This window comes from Mya arenaria, chromosome 3, assembly GCF_026914265.1.
Source record: "Mya arenaria isolate MELC-2E11 chromosome 3, ASM2691426v1".
In the NCBI taxonomy this organism is placed as follows: Eukaryota; Metazoa; Mollusca; class Bivalvia; order Myida; family Myidae; genus Mya; species Mya arenaria.
The window spans coordinates 67866048-67880952 of record NC_069124.1 but is presented as its reverse complement, the minus strand read 5'-3'; the positions used below and the strand labels follow the sequence as shown (position 1 = coordinate 67880952).

The window sequence follows — 14905 nt, the reverse complement described above, 5'->3', positions numbered from 1 at the left end:
ATCTTGATGAAACTTGTACAGTATTCAGATATCCATGAGAGGTTGATTCTTTTCAAAAACAGTGATGTTGACCACACAAACCCAGCCAGTTGAGCATAGGCCCTTTTGGGCCTCTTGTTTTTGCCTAGCTTTACCTTCACTCGCATGTAAACATACTAACTTCAAACTCTGTGATTTAAGCTGCTGTGTGACTGGACAAGACGATAAAACACAAAAGTGAAAAATAAAACCACAAGAGATAAGATGGTGTTTTCTTAGTTTAACAACAATATGAACAACAATGCATATTAATCACTATCATAAATAGATGATTGCACTTCCTCTGCATGTTCAGCAGTACTCATGAAAGATTGATTATGAGAACTACTAGGCAAACTATTGTCAAAATTTAAATTAAATTCTGCACCAAATAAAACTGCATCTCCAGTCTTTTGTTCAAAAGCATTTCTGTTTAGAAGCCCAGTAGCCTCATTGCCTGTATCATCTAATATTGAGGACAGAGCTGCATTAAGGTCCATGTCTACATTATCATCAATCAGACCACCAGCAGTATTACTCTCGGTGGGTAACACATCTACACTTGCACTAGCATCATTTTCTGACACTTTTCCATCTGTTCTAACACCTTCATTTAACAAACTATTGCCTGGTCCAAATAATCCTTCTGTTGGTTTATCCAAGTACATATCTTGTGCAAAGTGTTCAGAATCACTCCTTAGAGAAGCATCAACGTCACTTTTACTCTCAGCCACCGCGTTCATGTTGGACCACCGCCCTGGGTTGGAGGTGGCCTTTGTTATGTAGGGACTTTCCTCTTCGTCACTGTCATTGTCTTCAAACCCTGTCACTATCTTCTGTACTGGCTGCAAGGAAATCATAAGAACTAACTTATTTGTGAATATTACATCGCTTTTTACAGCTTCCTTGTTCTTCCCCGTTTGGTAGATATTCAATATGTAACCTATATTTGTTCCTAATGCTAAACACAGTTTTATGAAAAAGTTCATGTATCACCAGACTCAGAGAAAGTATGCTAGAAAGTCCTGCTTTTATTCCTAAGAAATGCAAAATAGAGTTATCTTATTAGATAATTTACTGGGTAAGACTGTTTGATCGTTGAGTACAGTTGTATAACGTCTCAATGTAATACAGCATGTAGTTGCTGAGATCTATATAAACCTATGTGTGCTTACATGCAAAATCGTAACCAGAAATTATCTTTATCTAAGTCAAATAATAAAGGGTTATTGTTTGCATTATATACAAGAAATGTCTAACTTTATCAATAAAATAGGTTGGGTAGTTGGGAACACATGTCTAAGGTTTCAATGCAATACATGATGCTTTTGCTGAGATAGTGACTTAAAATATGATTTAAGGGAACTTACATCCAAAACCTTAACCAAGGTATGACGCTGAAGCTAGAGCAAGTAGTATATCTCTCCCTATTTTTTTAGCATTTGAGCTAAATATTACACATACCTTTTCTAATGGTTTATTACCCTGCAAACTCCCAAAGAGTGCTTTTGCCAGGTCTTGTTTGCTTGTATCAACATCCTCTATCAAGTTCTGTAAAAACAGAGGATAAATAAAAGTTCTATGTAGAATAGCTGTGGGCAAGTTGTTTTGTAAGAACACTGATCCATTGCTAAAATAAGGTGACACTGCATTATACAACAATTGCCACTGAAAAAGCAATCCTATTCAAGATATGTTCAGTTACCTTAATCAAAAATGTGAGCAAAGAAGGTAAAGCAAAACCTGTAGCCACATAGTTAGGAATATCATTATAAAAGGAAAATGGTTATAAAATATGTAACTGTTTCAAAAATCTGATGTGTTTATTTCAATCTATTTCCTGGTACACACCTCCTGTTTCTCTAGGTTAGCCGGTCTGGTGGGCGTGTCCAGTCGACCTTGTTTGCCCCACACTCTCTTCACTCCAGACTGACTGAACCCGCTGTCCCTGTAACATACAGATTTCTAGACATTATGATATATTATGTATTGGATTATGGGGATATTTAAAATTCCTGTTAATTATGTGCTTTCTTAAAATCTCATCATTATATCTCATTTGCATTTATAACTAGTAATTTAAGATAAATTCTTTATTAAAGTTCCCTATGACAGAGATAATATAAAAGTAAACTCAGACATTCACAAAACAAACATACCTGTCTCCATCGGTATGAGTGGAGGATGTGCTTCCTGTGTGCAGTCTGTCCCCGGTCATGGAGCTGTCCCCCTCCTTCTCATCCTCTGTGTACACACTCTCCCCTGGGTCCAGGGCCTCGCCTCCTGTAGGACAAAGGACTGTGGGACAAATTGTGTGTGGTTTATACCAAAAGGTACCAAAATCTTTTTATATATAAACACTTCCAGATAAACAGGTTGAATATGTTTACATTCAATACAGAATGCCAGTATAATATTGATTTCAATTTTCATTTCTATTCTTAATATTTTACATGCTAGATTATAATGCCATTCATGAATTTGAATAAATCAAAAGAATGGTACACTCCTACCTTTATGTGCATGTCGTAGGTGCGGTGGTGTATATGGCATGGCTCCGGCCTCTAGGTGGGAGCTCACAATGTCATCTAGGAAGGTCAAGGTTGTATCCATGCAATCAGCCTTGTAGTGGTGAAGAGTAAGTTTTAAGTAACACACTCTCTCTATCACAGATAACCTCTGAAACATAATCATATTTCAGTCAAATAGGAGAATCCATACAATGTGTCTCTTCAACATCGGAAACGTATGCTGTCAAATGTACTTCATGTAGTGAACTAATAATCAAATATTATCTTTGCTTAAACTAAGTAAACTGCAAAACCTACCTTAAAGGTAATCTTTATTTTAAGCAAAGTAGTAAGAAACATAGTGGATAAAACCTGTAATCTGTCAATTTTAATTACAATAATAATAAAATAAAATTATCTTCTTTTTAATCTTATACCTTTTGAAAATACTTTAAATTCATACAACTTCAGTTGTTTGTCCAATATATCAGTAAAACCCACCTGCTTTATAACAAGAGAAAGGTCTAAGTCTAGACAATCCTGAAGAGTGGTTGCTAGTGTATCTTGGGAGATGATCTGGGCAGTGACCAGTGACTGTAGACAGGTGACCGCACCCACCAGAACAGGATAAGGGGTCCCAGGGCGGTGAAGCAGGCCTGTCAGTAGACCAATGGTGCGGCCCTCCTCTAAATGCTGCAGCATCCCACATAACTCGCTGAGAATCTTAAATAAGTATAAATACATTTGCATTTCATAAGAGGCACATGTAATTATTGTAAGAAACAATGTCATTTTGAATTAGCTATAATTATTTGTGTACCTGGTACTTGATAATTCAATTATACATACTGCCATGTACTTCCAAAATACCATGTGTATACATATTTGGCAATACCAGATTGTTACTATGTAAGGCATCAACCCATAGTACAAAAAAATATCTGGCTGTCCTAAAAAAACAAATGACTCCCCACACCCACCCACCAACCAAAAAAAGCGATTACTAAATGAGAGATATCCTATATAGAATATAGATGGATTTCACTATGACCATGGCTGACTGAACAGCTCATGAATTATTTAGTGGGGGCAAGAACGCTCTGCTGCTGATAAGCCCCCAGTAGTAAATTCAATACATTGGTGTTTGGATGGTCAGTTTATACATGTTTTCTGTTAGTAAAATTGGTGAAATGGTATAGATTATGTGTTGTTGGGTGTGCAAATAGACAAAACAAAGAAAAGGGAATATCTTTGCACAGATTTCCTAAATACCCATTGAGTAGACACATTGAATACATGTGTAGGCTGTTGCAGACAATACAGAAAAAAAAGATTCTGGAGTAATATATAACAATATGTACAACACCAAGGTGACATTTTTACAGGTATATCCCGTGATTTATTTTTGTGGATATATACTCAGTCAGAACCCTATGTACTTAAAGTTGCACTCTCTCTCCCAAATAAGATTTACCACAATTTATATAAATGTTTTGATATACCAAAATAAAGATAAATACATGTCAAAAACAATGGTTCTTATGAAGGATAACGAGTTGAGTTTGAAAGAAAGGTGCAGAAAACACGCGATTTCTACCTAATTAGACAAAAATAGATCGCAGTGAATTTTTTAGCACTCACCAATCATTTAATATTTTTGCGTTTTCAGATATTAAATACACGGTTACAATCTTGTCATCAGTTATGAATGTTTTTCATAAATGCATCATTTAGTAAGAAGTTTTCTTATACATGTGCATGTATTTATTTTAAATCAGAGCGTCACTTTAAAAAAGACTGGCAAGACTTTCACTTAAAGACCACCTCTTGATTGTCCTAATGAAAATTGGATTAGGTCTTTCAAACAAAGACATATCATATAGCTTAACACTTTCGGGGGCAACAGTTCCTCAAATTTGGAACACATGGGTACCAAGTTAAGCTAAATGTTTGAAACAATTAATTATTTGGCCAGAGAGGGAGGTGACATAATCAAATATACCCGAGGCATTTGAACTTGGTCACAACAAAATGATTTCAATAATCGATTGTTTTGAATTTTTATTGAATGCCCGCATAATCTTACAAGAAGAGCACAAACATGGAGCAACTACAAACATAACAATACAATAAAATACTTGATATCTATATCGCCAACGGGAGCAGTAAATTTGATTACTGATGGATGGGGTGGACGTGTGTCGGACAAGCAAATAACAGGATATATGTCCATCCTTTTGCCCGGTAATGAATAGTTGACAAAAAGGGGGGTCCTTGTTGCCGAGGAAATGGCAGCCTCCGGCACTGTACTTAGGATTCCTTCATTCACCGGGCAAAAATCAACTTTCTGGCAATGAACCGTCCAGAAAAATTGTCACATGTGAGAATACATGTTGAGCGTGTCATAGGGAGAATGAGGAAGTTTCTTATACTGGACTCGAGTCAACTTACTTTATTGAATGACAATTTCATGCCTTCAATCATTACATATAACTAGGTGTTTACATCTAACAAGAAACGCAAAGCAAATATTTGTGGTCTTAATTGTTTATTTTATGTTTATCGCTATAAACTGCCAAAATTACAATTTTTCATTTTCACTCTTTTCTGTTTATATACTGTATGAAAATACAAATACTGAAAATAGTTTAAGTTTGACTTAATTTTCTTTATTATCCCTGGGATAATATCTGACACAAACACTTTTAGTAGTTTTGTTGTTAATCTTTCAAGAAAGTCAATGTCTCTCTGAACATGAACTGCTAAACTGTTTGATTTACTCCCTTATACTTGCAGTTATTTTGTAAGGATCAGGTGAAGTTCCTGCTCCAACAGAATATATATTGCTACATAACTGGAGGATAATTTCCTTGCATAATCTGATAAATCAACTTGTTTAAATAACTCAAACCATTACGTTCTAACTAGACCATTGAACTATATTGTACTATATAATGTATTAACCTGGAGGGGCTTATCAGCAATGTTTTGCCCCCAGCTAGTACATGTGGTCAGTTAATGATATGCAGAATCTATTTTTAGGTTATCTGAAATCCATCTATAGGCACTAGAGCCCCCTTAGTCCGTTTTTAGATCATTCTCAATTGTTACACAGATTTCCGCTGCAAAATGAGTTCAAATAAAACTTTAAGTGTGTTGATCATATGTATCACACAGAATGCATCATATTCTGATATCAAATGCCATGAATACTAGTACAAAGTATAAAGCATGTTTATTGCACTAACCCACTGTACTCTGAATAACAGTAAAATCAAAGAAAATTGGAAATGTTCGGCAAGATTGATGATCATATAAAATGTAGGTTGGTTTCAATTGGGCAGCCAAAGGACGATATACCCAGAAACAATGTTGTACGGCCTTAAAATGTGTCACATGAGGCGCTTTTTTTTGCACTTTTAAACAACAAAAAGGCAATTTCAGTTTCCATCCATTTACCCAGAGAGCTATCTGCAGTAGAGGACATGAGGACTTGGCAGACATAAGGGCAACCACACACTTCTGTACCAGGTACTTCTGACACGTCTCCTCACTCTGCTTGCTCAGGTACCCTTGAAATAAATGATCAGCTTGGAATAAGTCTCAATAAACAACTACCTTAAAATAGTTTACTTAAAATGCAATTTTTTACTTTTTTAACATGCTTTGAAACTGAATTAAAGATATTTCAATGAGCAAACTCTATATATGCCAATAACATAACAAGATAGTATGCAAAGACATGAACTATAAAATTAACACTGTCAGAATTAGTAGATGCTTTAATAATAAGCATACTTGTGTGTACAAGTGTCCTAAGCCTGCTAATGTAAGCCCTGTCTGCTGTTTCTCCACAGTATTGTAGAGCAGTAAACAATGTGTCCACCTCCCACTTCCTCTTCCCTGGAAACCTACAAACGTAATTTTAAACTTCTGTTGATCTAGATAATCTAACTTTTGAACTGTTAAGTCTGATTTAGATGTATTTCATTTTTGTTCTTTCAAGTAAATGTTAATATTATTCACTCAAACAGAATCTGTAATTTTCTTTCCATGTTGTTTTTTCTTTGTAAAACCATATTATTTTCTGGAAAATGTTACTGTATTTTCTCCATATTTTAATAATACTACTTCCAAGTAAAAAGTGCCTTTTCATGATAAAGATGAGATTCATTTTTAGGACATACACATATCCATGCATTTAATGTTCCTCACCTGTGAACAAGTTCTGTGACCATGGCTACGAGATCTGCCCTCCAGAATCTGTCTGATGTTGTGTCCACCTGCTGCAGCAGCCTGAATGTGACCACTTCCACGTTATCCAGACAGGCTACACCGTAAAGCACTGTATGCATCTGGAAAAAAGACACTTTTAAAACATTGTTTGTTTGATATGTAAGGAGTGGTTAGAACAAAACTGGCATCATCTTAAAAATAAATGTTGACTCAATGAGTAAATTAAAAATATAATTATAGACTTCTTTTGATATAAAAAAAATACCGGGTACGGCCAAATACTCACTAGCTAAAAATCTTGGTTGTCTAAATAGTATAAACATATATATTTTGGTAAATTAACATATAACCAATATGTACAAAAAAGAATAAGGGATAGGAAAACACGTTTGGCAATCGTATGTAAATTCAACTCCCTGAAGTGAAAATTCAAAGGTAGCAGTTGTCATAGCAAAATTGATGTTATTTAAATTGCAAAAAGACAATATTCAATGGAATGGAAAATGTGAAACAATGCAACTGAATTTTTTATTCACTTCTGAGTAACAATGAAATTAAACTCTGCAAAGTATCACATAAATAAACTCCAATCAAAAAAGTTAAATGTCAACAGAGTTTAGTTTATAAGCCTTCAACCATCTGAGCACATATTCTGCTCTTTCACACTCACCTGTTTCTGTAGAGCGGGGTCTGGGTGATCAAGGGAGGTCACTATCATGTCCTGGTATTCAATGGCGTACTCTGGGCTCAGCCCAACCAGGCTCACCAGGAGCTTCACACCTGGAGCAGTAAACTGTTATGATTGTTACCTGTTGTATACATGTAATACTAGTTGTAGACTTAAGAGTTGTGTAGAAGAACAATCACATTTTATATGCAAAATCTGGGAGTAGAATTCGGTTTACTGGTCCAAGTCAAAATCAAGTGCTTCATGAGGTTAATCAATCTGTTTTTTCTATCTAAATCAATGCACAAAATCAAAACACTCATAATGAAAAATATGTATGCATTAAAATGAGTGTATTTCAAGAACTCTTATATCGTGCATATAGCACCAGTAATGCAATATGGCTTTGATATCACTAATGAATTGAAGTGCAAATAGCTTTATACCTTTGATTGGTAGAATGAATTACTACATCCTGAAATCATTATCTCATGATTCATTCACATGTATTATTAAACTAAGCTATTCTTTAAAAGTTTTCCACCTATGAACTTGAGGTTTGGTTCGGAGGAGTTGAGAAAGCGTTTTACGTGCTCAGCAGCCTCATCCACCACTGGTTTATCAGCTTTCATCTTCAGGATGCACTGTATCACTTCATACAACACAGCTAAAAATACAGTACCGGTAAATACAATATTCTATTACTCAGATGAAGCAGTGAAAAATTTATATAACAAGGGGTTAATGTGAAAGCCGCATTAAAGTCCTTTTATTCATTTTGACACATGCAATTAAGCAGCAGGATATATATTCCCACATTCACATGGTCTGAGCTAGTTTTTGAGTCGAGATGACCCATATTCATACTGGTCCTTAATATCATGCCGAGCATTATCCTGACTGACCTTCTTGAATTTGATGAACACTGGTGAATATATGAATGGAATAAGATTCTTAAACACAAAATTTTGTCTGAATATAAATGACCTAGTTTTGACCCATATTCCCAATGGTCTTAAATATCATGCTGAAAAATATCCTCGACCCGATTAAGTTTCATGAAGATTGAATAAAAACTGAATTTTTGAAAATTTGTGTTTAAAACATTGAATGCAAAATTGTTATTAACACCCAAACATTCAAACATTATTCTTATGTGAGTAAATCAACCGTAACAACAACTCACCAAATGCAATTGGTTCCTTCAGACTTGTCCTTTGTAATATCATCTTCAAAACAGTGGATACTTTGAACTTCAGCCTTAAAATAATCTTCCACTTATCAATACAAGTTTTACATGTATTCTATAAAATACTTCTGTAAAGTTTTCTACAGACAAAACAATTATGTCATTTTTTATCTTATTCATGTAATTTAATTTCATTTGATAGTTTGGGTATGTTAATTATAACATACAGAGAAGATTTGTTGTTTCAGTGTTGTATTTCTTATGGATTAGTCACAGAAAAAATATGTTCATAAGTGACACACCACTTTTAAGACTTACGCATTATGAGTGACACACCACTATTGAGACTTACTGATCATCAAGAGGGGTCAGCAAGGACAGACATTTGATGATGTGTATCTGTAGCCATGGCGCTGGAGTGTTGTGATATTCAAACATGGCCGCCAGTTTCCTAGCAACAAGCTGCTGTAGCACAGAAACCAACATATCCCCTGACTGCAGGTGCTTGCTTGGATTTGTCTGAATTCAGTACATGTATAAAGAAAATCAAGCACTCATGTTCTTAAAACCAATACATATTTGTCAAATTAATGTTTTTTTAACTATATGAATTCTGCGATAAACATGAAAAGAAGAAAATACTCATCAAATTCTAAGAAAACTTCATTGAATCATTGAATTCGGTCCAATATGAATATCAAAGAAAAGTATCTTAAAGATTGACAATTAAGTACAGGAATGAAATTTAACATTTCATAAAATCACGCAGCATTCATCACTTTAAATATTTCAATGCAACAACATCCTACATGAACGATAAAAACAATGGTCTGTAACCTGTGATACCTGTATATTATGATAGAGGGAGTGCAGGGCAGCAGCCATGACCCCTGGGTCTTTATCCAGCAAGGCCCTCTCTAGACTCTCCTGGCAATGGGCCAACAATTCAGGGGCAAGTAACTGCAGATGGTGCAGACACAACACCGCTTTCTGTCGGACCAACTCTCTACAGATATACAATTAAGATATGCTTGAAAAATAAAAAAGTTATAAATTATACATGAATGTTAAGAGCAAATTGCCTGAGAATACCAGTGAAATAACAGAAATCAAACCAATTATTGCACATGAGCTTACATGACATGTGTTTGGAATTATGAAGGTTAACTGAATCTATGGAATGAAAGCAGATTTGTAAATAAAAGAGTTTGAGACGAGCTGAACACGATCAATCCCAACCCTTATATGTTTTTGGGCACCCAAAGCAAATGGAATTAAAGTTGCAATGACATGACTATAATCATCACAGTTTCACAGTATAATTTATGCTACAAAAACACTTTTGTTCACATAAAACTGTGTTTTACAGAACAAGACTTAAAAACTAACTACATGTATCTTGACATACCTCTGGTGTTGTAGTTTAGAAATGGCCAGTGGGAGTATGCTGGGTACCATCTCTGTAGGAACCAGCTGACCGGCCGCAGACAGGGCCAACATATTGTCCAAAAGATTACTGCTCTTCAAGTCCTGAAGAAATTTATTGCACAAAAATAATTAAAAGAAATCAACCATTTTAGGGTTAATTTATCATGGCTACATGAACATGTACCTGATTTTCAATTTATAACGAGCATAAAGTGGTGCAATAATGAAAAAAAAAAACAGAAATAACAAATTATTTGTTCTCAGTAATGGAAAACATGTGAAAATGAGGTATTTTTATTGAGTTTGTTTGGATATTGTTTGTACACAGAAAACAAAAAATGATATAATGCTGTGTATTATTTAAACACCTTTACATACCAGACATGACTCATCATCAGATCTTTTTTAAGAAACATCTATGAAAGTATATTATAACCTGCAGCAGATCAAAATGTTTCATTGATTTATTGAACTAGTTGTATAGATGAATGAAAGTCAGATAGCATAACAATCTGTCTGTATCAATAGTCAGGACTGTGTGTGAAAAATACAAAAGAAAAAAAGTAAGTAAAAAAAAATGAAACTGAACATTCTGTTGACCCATATATGTTTGTGCAAACAAATCCAATAAACACTTCAAATTTCAGTCATTCGTATTAACCTCTAGAATATATAATTTTCTGATGTCATAATTTTCAGTTCCTATCCAGCAGTCTTTCTCAAAGGGATTCATGTGAAACAGAATAATAATATAAGTATAAATAACCAAAAACTAGATTTGTCCAAACAGCTACTTGGCTTAAAGTTTAACTGAAAAGATTGTTAATTTTTTCGTGCGATTTTCGTAACGGATTGTGAAACACCGAAAAACAATACAACACCGTATCAACATATAAATGTAGGTCGCTAATACGGTGCCCACCTTCTGTATGGTGTTGATGAGGAGCAGAGTCAACTCATGTTCTCTATTAAGGAGCAGGCAACAGGCAAGGTATCCTGAAATATGCAGCATTTTTTTACACTTTATTACAATGATTCTTAAATTTATACAAATTTTCTACTAAATCAAGGTCAAGTGTTTTGACTACTTAAAAAACAGAAACAATACATGTTGGTGTATTAAACAACTATTCACAATCACAGATAGTCTTGATTTTTTTTAAATCATTTAAAATCATATACATGTAGATATATTTTTTCAAGGTACACTTTATTTTTCCAAGGTACACTGGAAAATTAACATAAAATAAGAGAGCATCACTTTGTTGTAGGCTGACCTGTTCTCTTCTCTAACAGTGTGCCTTGTTGGGCCAGTTTGACAGCATGTATTGCGCCAAAGTCTACATCGTAACCAAGTAAATGACACAGGATCGTTCTACACAGATAGTCCTTCATCTGGCCCTACACAAAAGGGAAAAAAACTACTCGCATATGGCCCTACACAAAAGAGAAAAAAAACTTAAATGTGTAACATCCAAAATATCGAACAGAATGGTTTAAGTCAACAGTTACTAGGGCTGCAAAAATATGCTAATACCTGAATTGCACAATATTGCAATATGCAAAGCCCATAACTTTGCACATCACCTTAAAATGCTCTATAAGAAACGGTATGTTTGATATCGCCTTCAATATATCATCTATCAGTATACAGGCATATGCATGCAACGGTATACCAGTATATTGTTATTGCCCGAACAGTTACTATCATACTTTCAGATTAAAAAATATTGATATATGTGATCTTGTTCTTCAACATGTGGATGTTTGTCACATGGAATTATTTTACTAGTTATTTCAAAGAAATAATCCTAACTAAGTTCTTAGTCATGTTAACAATATTAAATGAGTTACTATTTGTAAAATATTACTCTATTGAAAACTTGATTGCAAAGAAACTTAGATAAAATTAACTAAGCACATACTTTAAATCTGATAACAGCAAATAATTATAAACTAGAATTCCATAATTCACACATGTTGCCTGTTGGGAGCACCTATTACTAGTATTATGTTTGCGTAAAGGTCACTATAACCATGACGTATTCACCGCAAAATCAATAGGGGTCATCTCCTGCCCATGAAAAATGTGCATACCAATTTGGAAGACTCATTACCAATCATTTCAAAAGTTATTGATCAGAAGCGGAAGTGTGACGTTGGAGAGGGACAAAGCAATCTTTATTTTTAAGCCATTTTTTACAAGCAACACAGAAGTAAAGGAAACATAGCTTTTAAACATTTAGGTAGATTTGACACTGCCACAAATCATAAACCATTACAGAGTATGTTAAAGCTGCACTCTCACAGATATACCATCTTTACAACTTTTTAATTTATTGTCTCGGAAAGAGCAAGTTTTTGATCTAATTTTTTGTCAACAGTCTTATATAACTAGTTTCCATGGATTTTCGCAAAAATTGGCTTGTTCCAAAACAAAAAATAAAAAAGTTGTCAAAACGTTCAATCTGTGAGAGTGCAGCTTTGCACATTCTTTACATTGAATTACCATGGACAACTTTGGAAGAGCAAGACTTGTCTTAAGGGCTTCCAATTCTCTTCCAACAATCTGACCTTCTTCCTGCAAGAAAAAGGGTAAAGATTGACTTCATTAATTTGCGCGTATAATTTTTCTTACAATTCAAGCCCTGGTTTTATGCTAAGGGCTTTTCTTTTGACTTTTGGTCTCAGGCTTGGGAAATTATTTGTTGCATTTATTATCCGTAATAAAAGTTAACAAAAGTCAGTTTTATAATGTGTGTGGGTAAGAACCAGCCCGGTTAGCTAAGTTGGTTAGAGCGCTGTGCTACTACTAGTGTTGGGCCGGTCGTGTTTTCAATCCCCACACCGGGAGCACATTTCCCCCAGGTCTACCTTATGGCACACTTAACGCCAGAAAGGCTTCCGTTAACCTAAAAGGTTGAAGGGGTAAAAGTAAAGTGACTGCTGATCAAGACCCAGTCGCCTAGCTCATTTGGTTAGAGCACTATGCTACTGTTCCCGCTGTCATGGGGTCTTCCCAACACAGGGCCCATGTTTCCTTTATTTTTGACCAAGGGTATTCAATTTGATAATCTTTAGTGTCTCTAGGTCAAACCTGAAGCTAGCTTGATTTTTACAGTCAAATTACAGAAAAAAAAATCCAGTCAAAGGACATGACTATATGGTTGACCTGAATAAATTATCACCTAATGACAAAGCGGTACAAATGCAACAGTAATTATTGGCGGAACTTCTCTCAGAGCCCTGATATAGCTCTTTACGTTTTACTTACATGTTTAGACCGAGCTTTGCGAATGCTGATGACAAACGTCTCAAACCCTCTATTCAAAACATTAACGGTGTTAGTTGTCGACTGAGTAGACCCACCAACATTACCGAACAAGCCATCCGCCAAAACACGGGACAACACTTTTAAACTTTTCTCTGCCATCTATTACATTTTACTGATATAAACATAGCATAAGGTGTGTTCGGTGGGAAAAAAATGACATGAACTCTTAGACATTGTATTTCGAGAACTTTGTTTATTTTTATGATTTTTAACACATTCGTGAAAATAGCACAATATCTTCGAAACAGACAAAACGTCTTACACGAAAACGGTAGACTATGCCCAAGACAGCAAGTCAACAGTAATATTACATGTGGACTTTAAAAAATGCGAAAGAAATCTCATTTTTTAACAAATATACATTTTATATAATTGAAACACGACAAGCAGAAACGAGTCGCTCTTTTATAAATAAATAGTTTTTTTTTTACTTTTAGCATCATGTCTTGCAATCACAGCGAGCAAACTACGTACGACCTTCTACTGACTTACGTCATAATTTACTTAAGGACTTAATTGTTCTTCTTGTCGCGGATTTTATAGGAATGTTGATGGTGCTTCATTTTTGTACAATGACATAAACTACTATAGTAGTACAGCATAAAATGTTTATTGTAAAAGAGATAATTGAAATCATATATATAACGGTATAATTATTTATCCTAATTTTAAATGGTTCATTAAGTGCATCATTAAATGCATCATTTCATGTATCAAAGGACATCAACGAGCATATGTTTACGTGTCCTCTATTCATTTAGGTCATTTTGTTCAAATAAATATGTAATCAGTGTTTTACACTTTGGAGTTGCAAGTTATCTGTTGATAATGTTTGACCTGGTCACGTTTGATATTGTATACTTCTCTGTACACAATGGGGAAGATGTGCAATTATTGGTCACTTGATCAGTACTATTATTTACGAATGCACTATTTTTATACGTTTTGAAACGTTAGCACATTTTCATACCAGTTTCTACACTTACTTTACGATGTATCTACAATTGTGGCGCAGTCGATTGCGATCGACAAGTATCTTCACAATTTGCGGCAATACACGACAATTTACCATGACGTTAATTTGTGTGGCGCATGACGTCGTCTGTGTATATTTATTGCTGCTTCTATATTGTCCGAAGCATAACTTGCTATGACTGATGAGATAGGACACGTAACGAATCATGAACGTATGATAATCTTCGTGAATAACAATCGTCTGTGGATCGAGAACAATCGTTGTTATCATGTATACGCAGTATATACCGTAGTACACCTAGTGCGGTATCACCACGCTAACGTTGCCTAGAACGGGTTTACCACACTAACGCTGCGTTGTGGGGTATATATATATATACATATATAGTACATTTTAATTGTATGCCCGTACACATAATTTAAGCGTGGTGTCGATATACAAGTGAAGGTGTTTTTTCCGTTTTTGTTATGTGGTGAGAGTGGAAGGGTGTCATTTTTTTAAAAATACAGTCATGGAAGAACCACTTTTCTGAGCAATAGCATTGAGT

The 14905-nt window shown here is 34.8% G+C and overlaps 1 protein-coding gene across 3 annotated transcripts; it reads right to left on the bottom strand.

Moving 5' to 3' along the window:
* Positions 1-242: 242 nt before the first annotated feature.
* LOC128227240 (AP-4 complex subunit epsilon-1-like) lies at positions 243-13598 on the bottom strand. Of its 3 annotated transcripts, none has more exons than XM_052937587.1 (19): positions 13323-13598; positions 12558-12629; positions 11326-11449; positions 10971-11044; positions 10029-10150; positions 9467-9626; positions 8973-9139; positions 8618-8691; positions 7976-8098; positions 7435-7544; positions 6744-6883; positions 6327-6439; positions 5988-6100; positions 3030-3251; positions 2532-2697; positions 2178-2316; positions 1870-1966; positions 1483-1569; positions 243-863 (listed from the first exon to the last, which is right to left on the bottom strand). In XM_052937587.1, the coding sequence occupies exons 1-19, from the start codon at positions 13479-13481 to the stop codon at positions 288-290; spliced, it is 2838 nt and encodes a 945-aa protein (XP_052793547.1). In that variant the 5' UTR covers positions 13482-13598; the 3' UTR covers positions 243-287. The 3 variants fall into 3 exon arrangements, with proteins under 3 accessions (XP_052793547.1, XP_052793548.1, XP_052793549.1); XM_052937588.1 differs by having other exon boundaries at positions 2178-2301; XM_052937589.1 differs by having other exon boundaries at positions 11326-11485; positions 13323-13382.
* Between the last annotated feature and the right edge of the window lie 1307 nt (positions 13599-14905).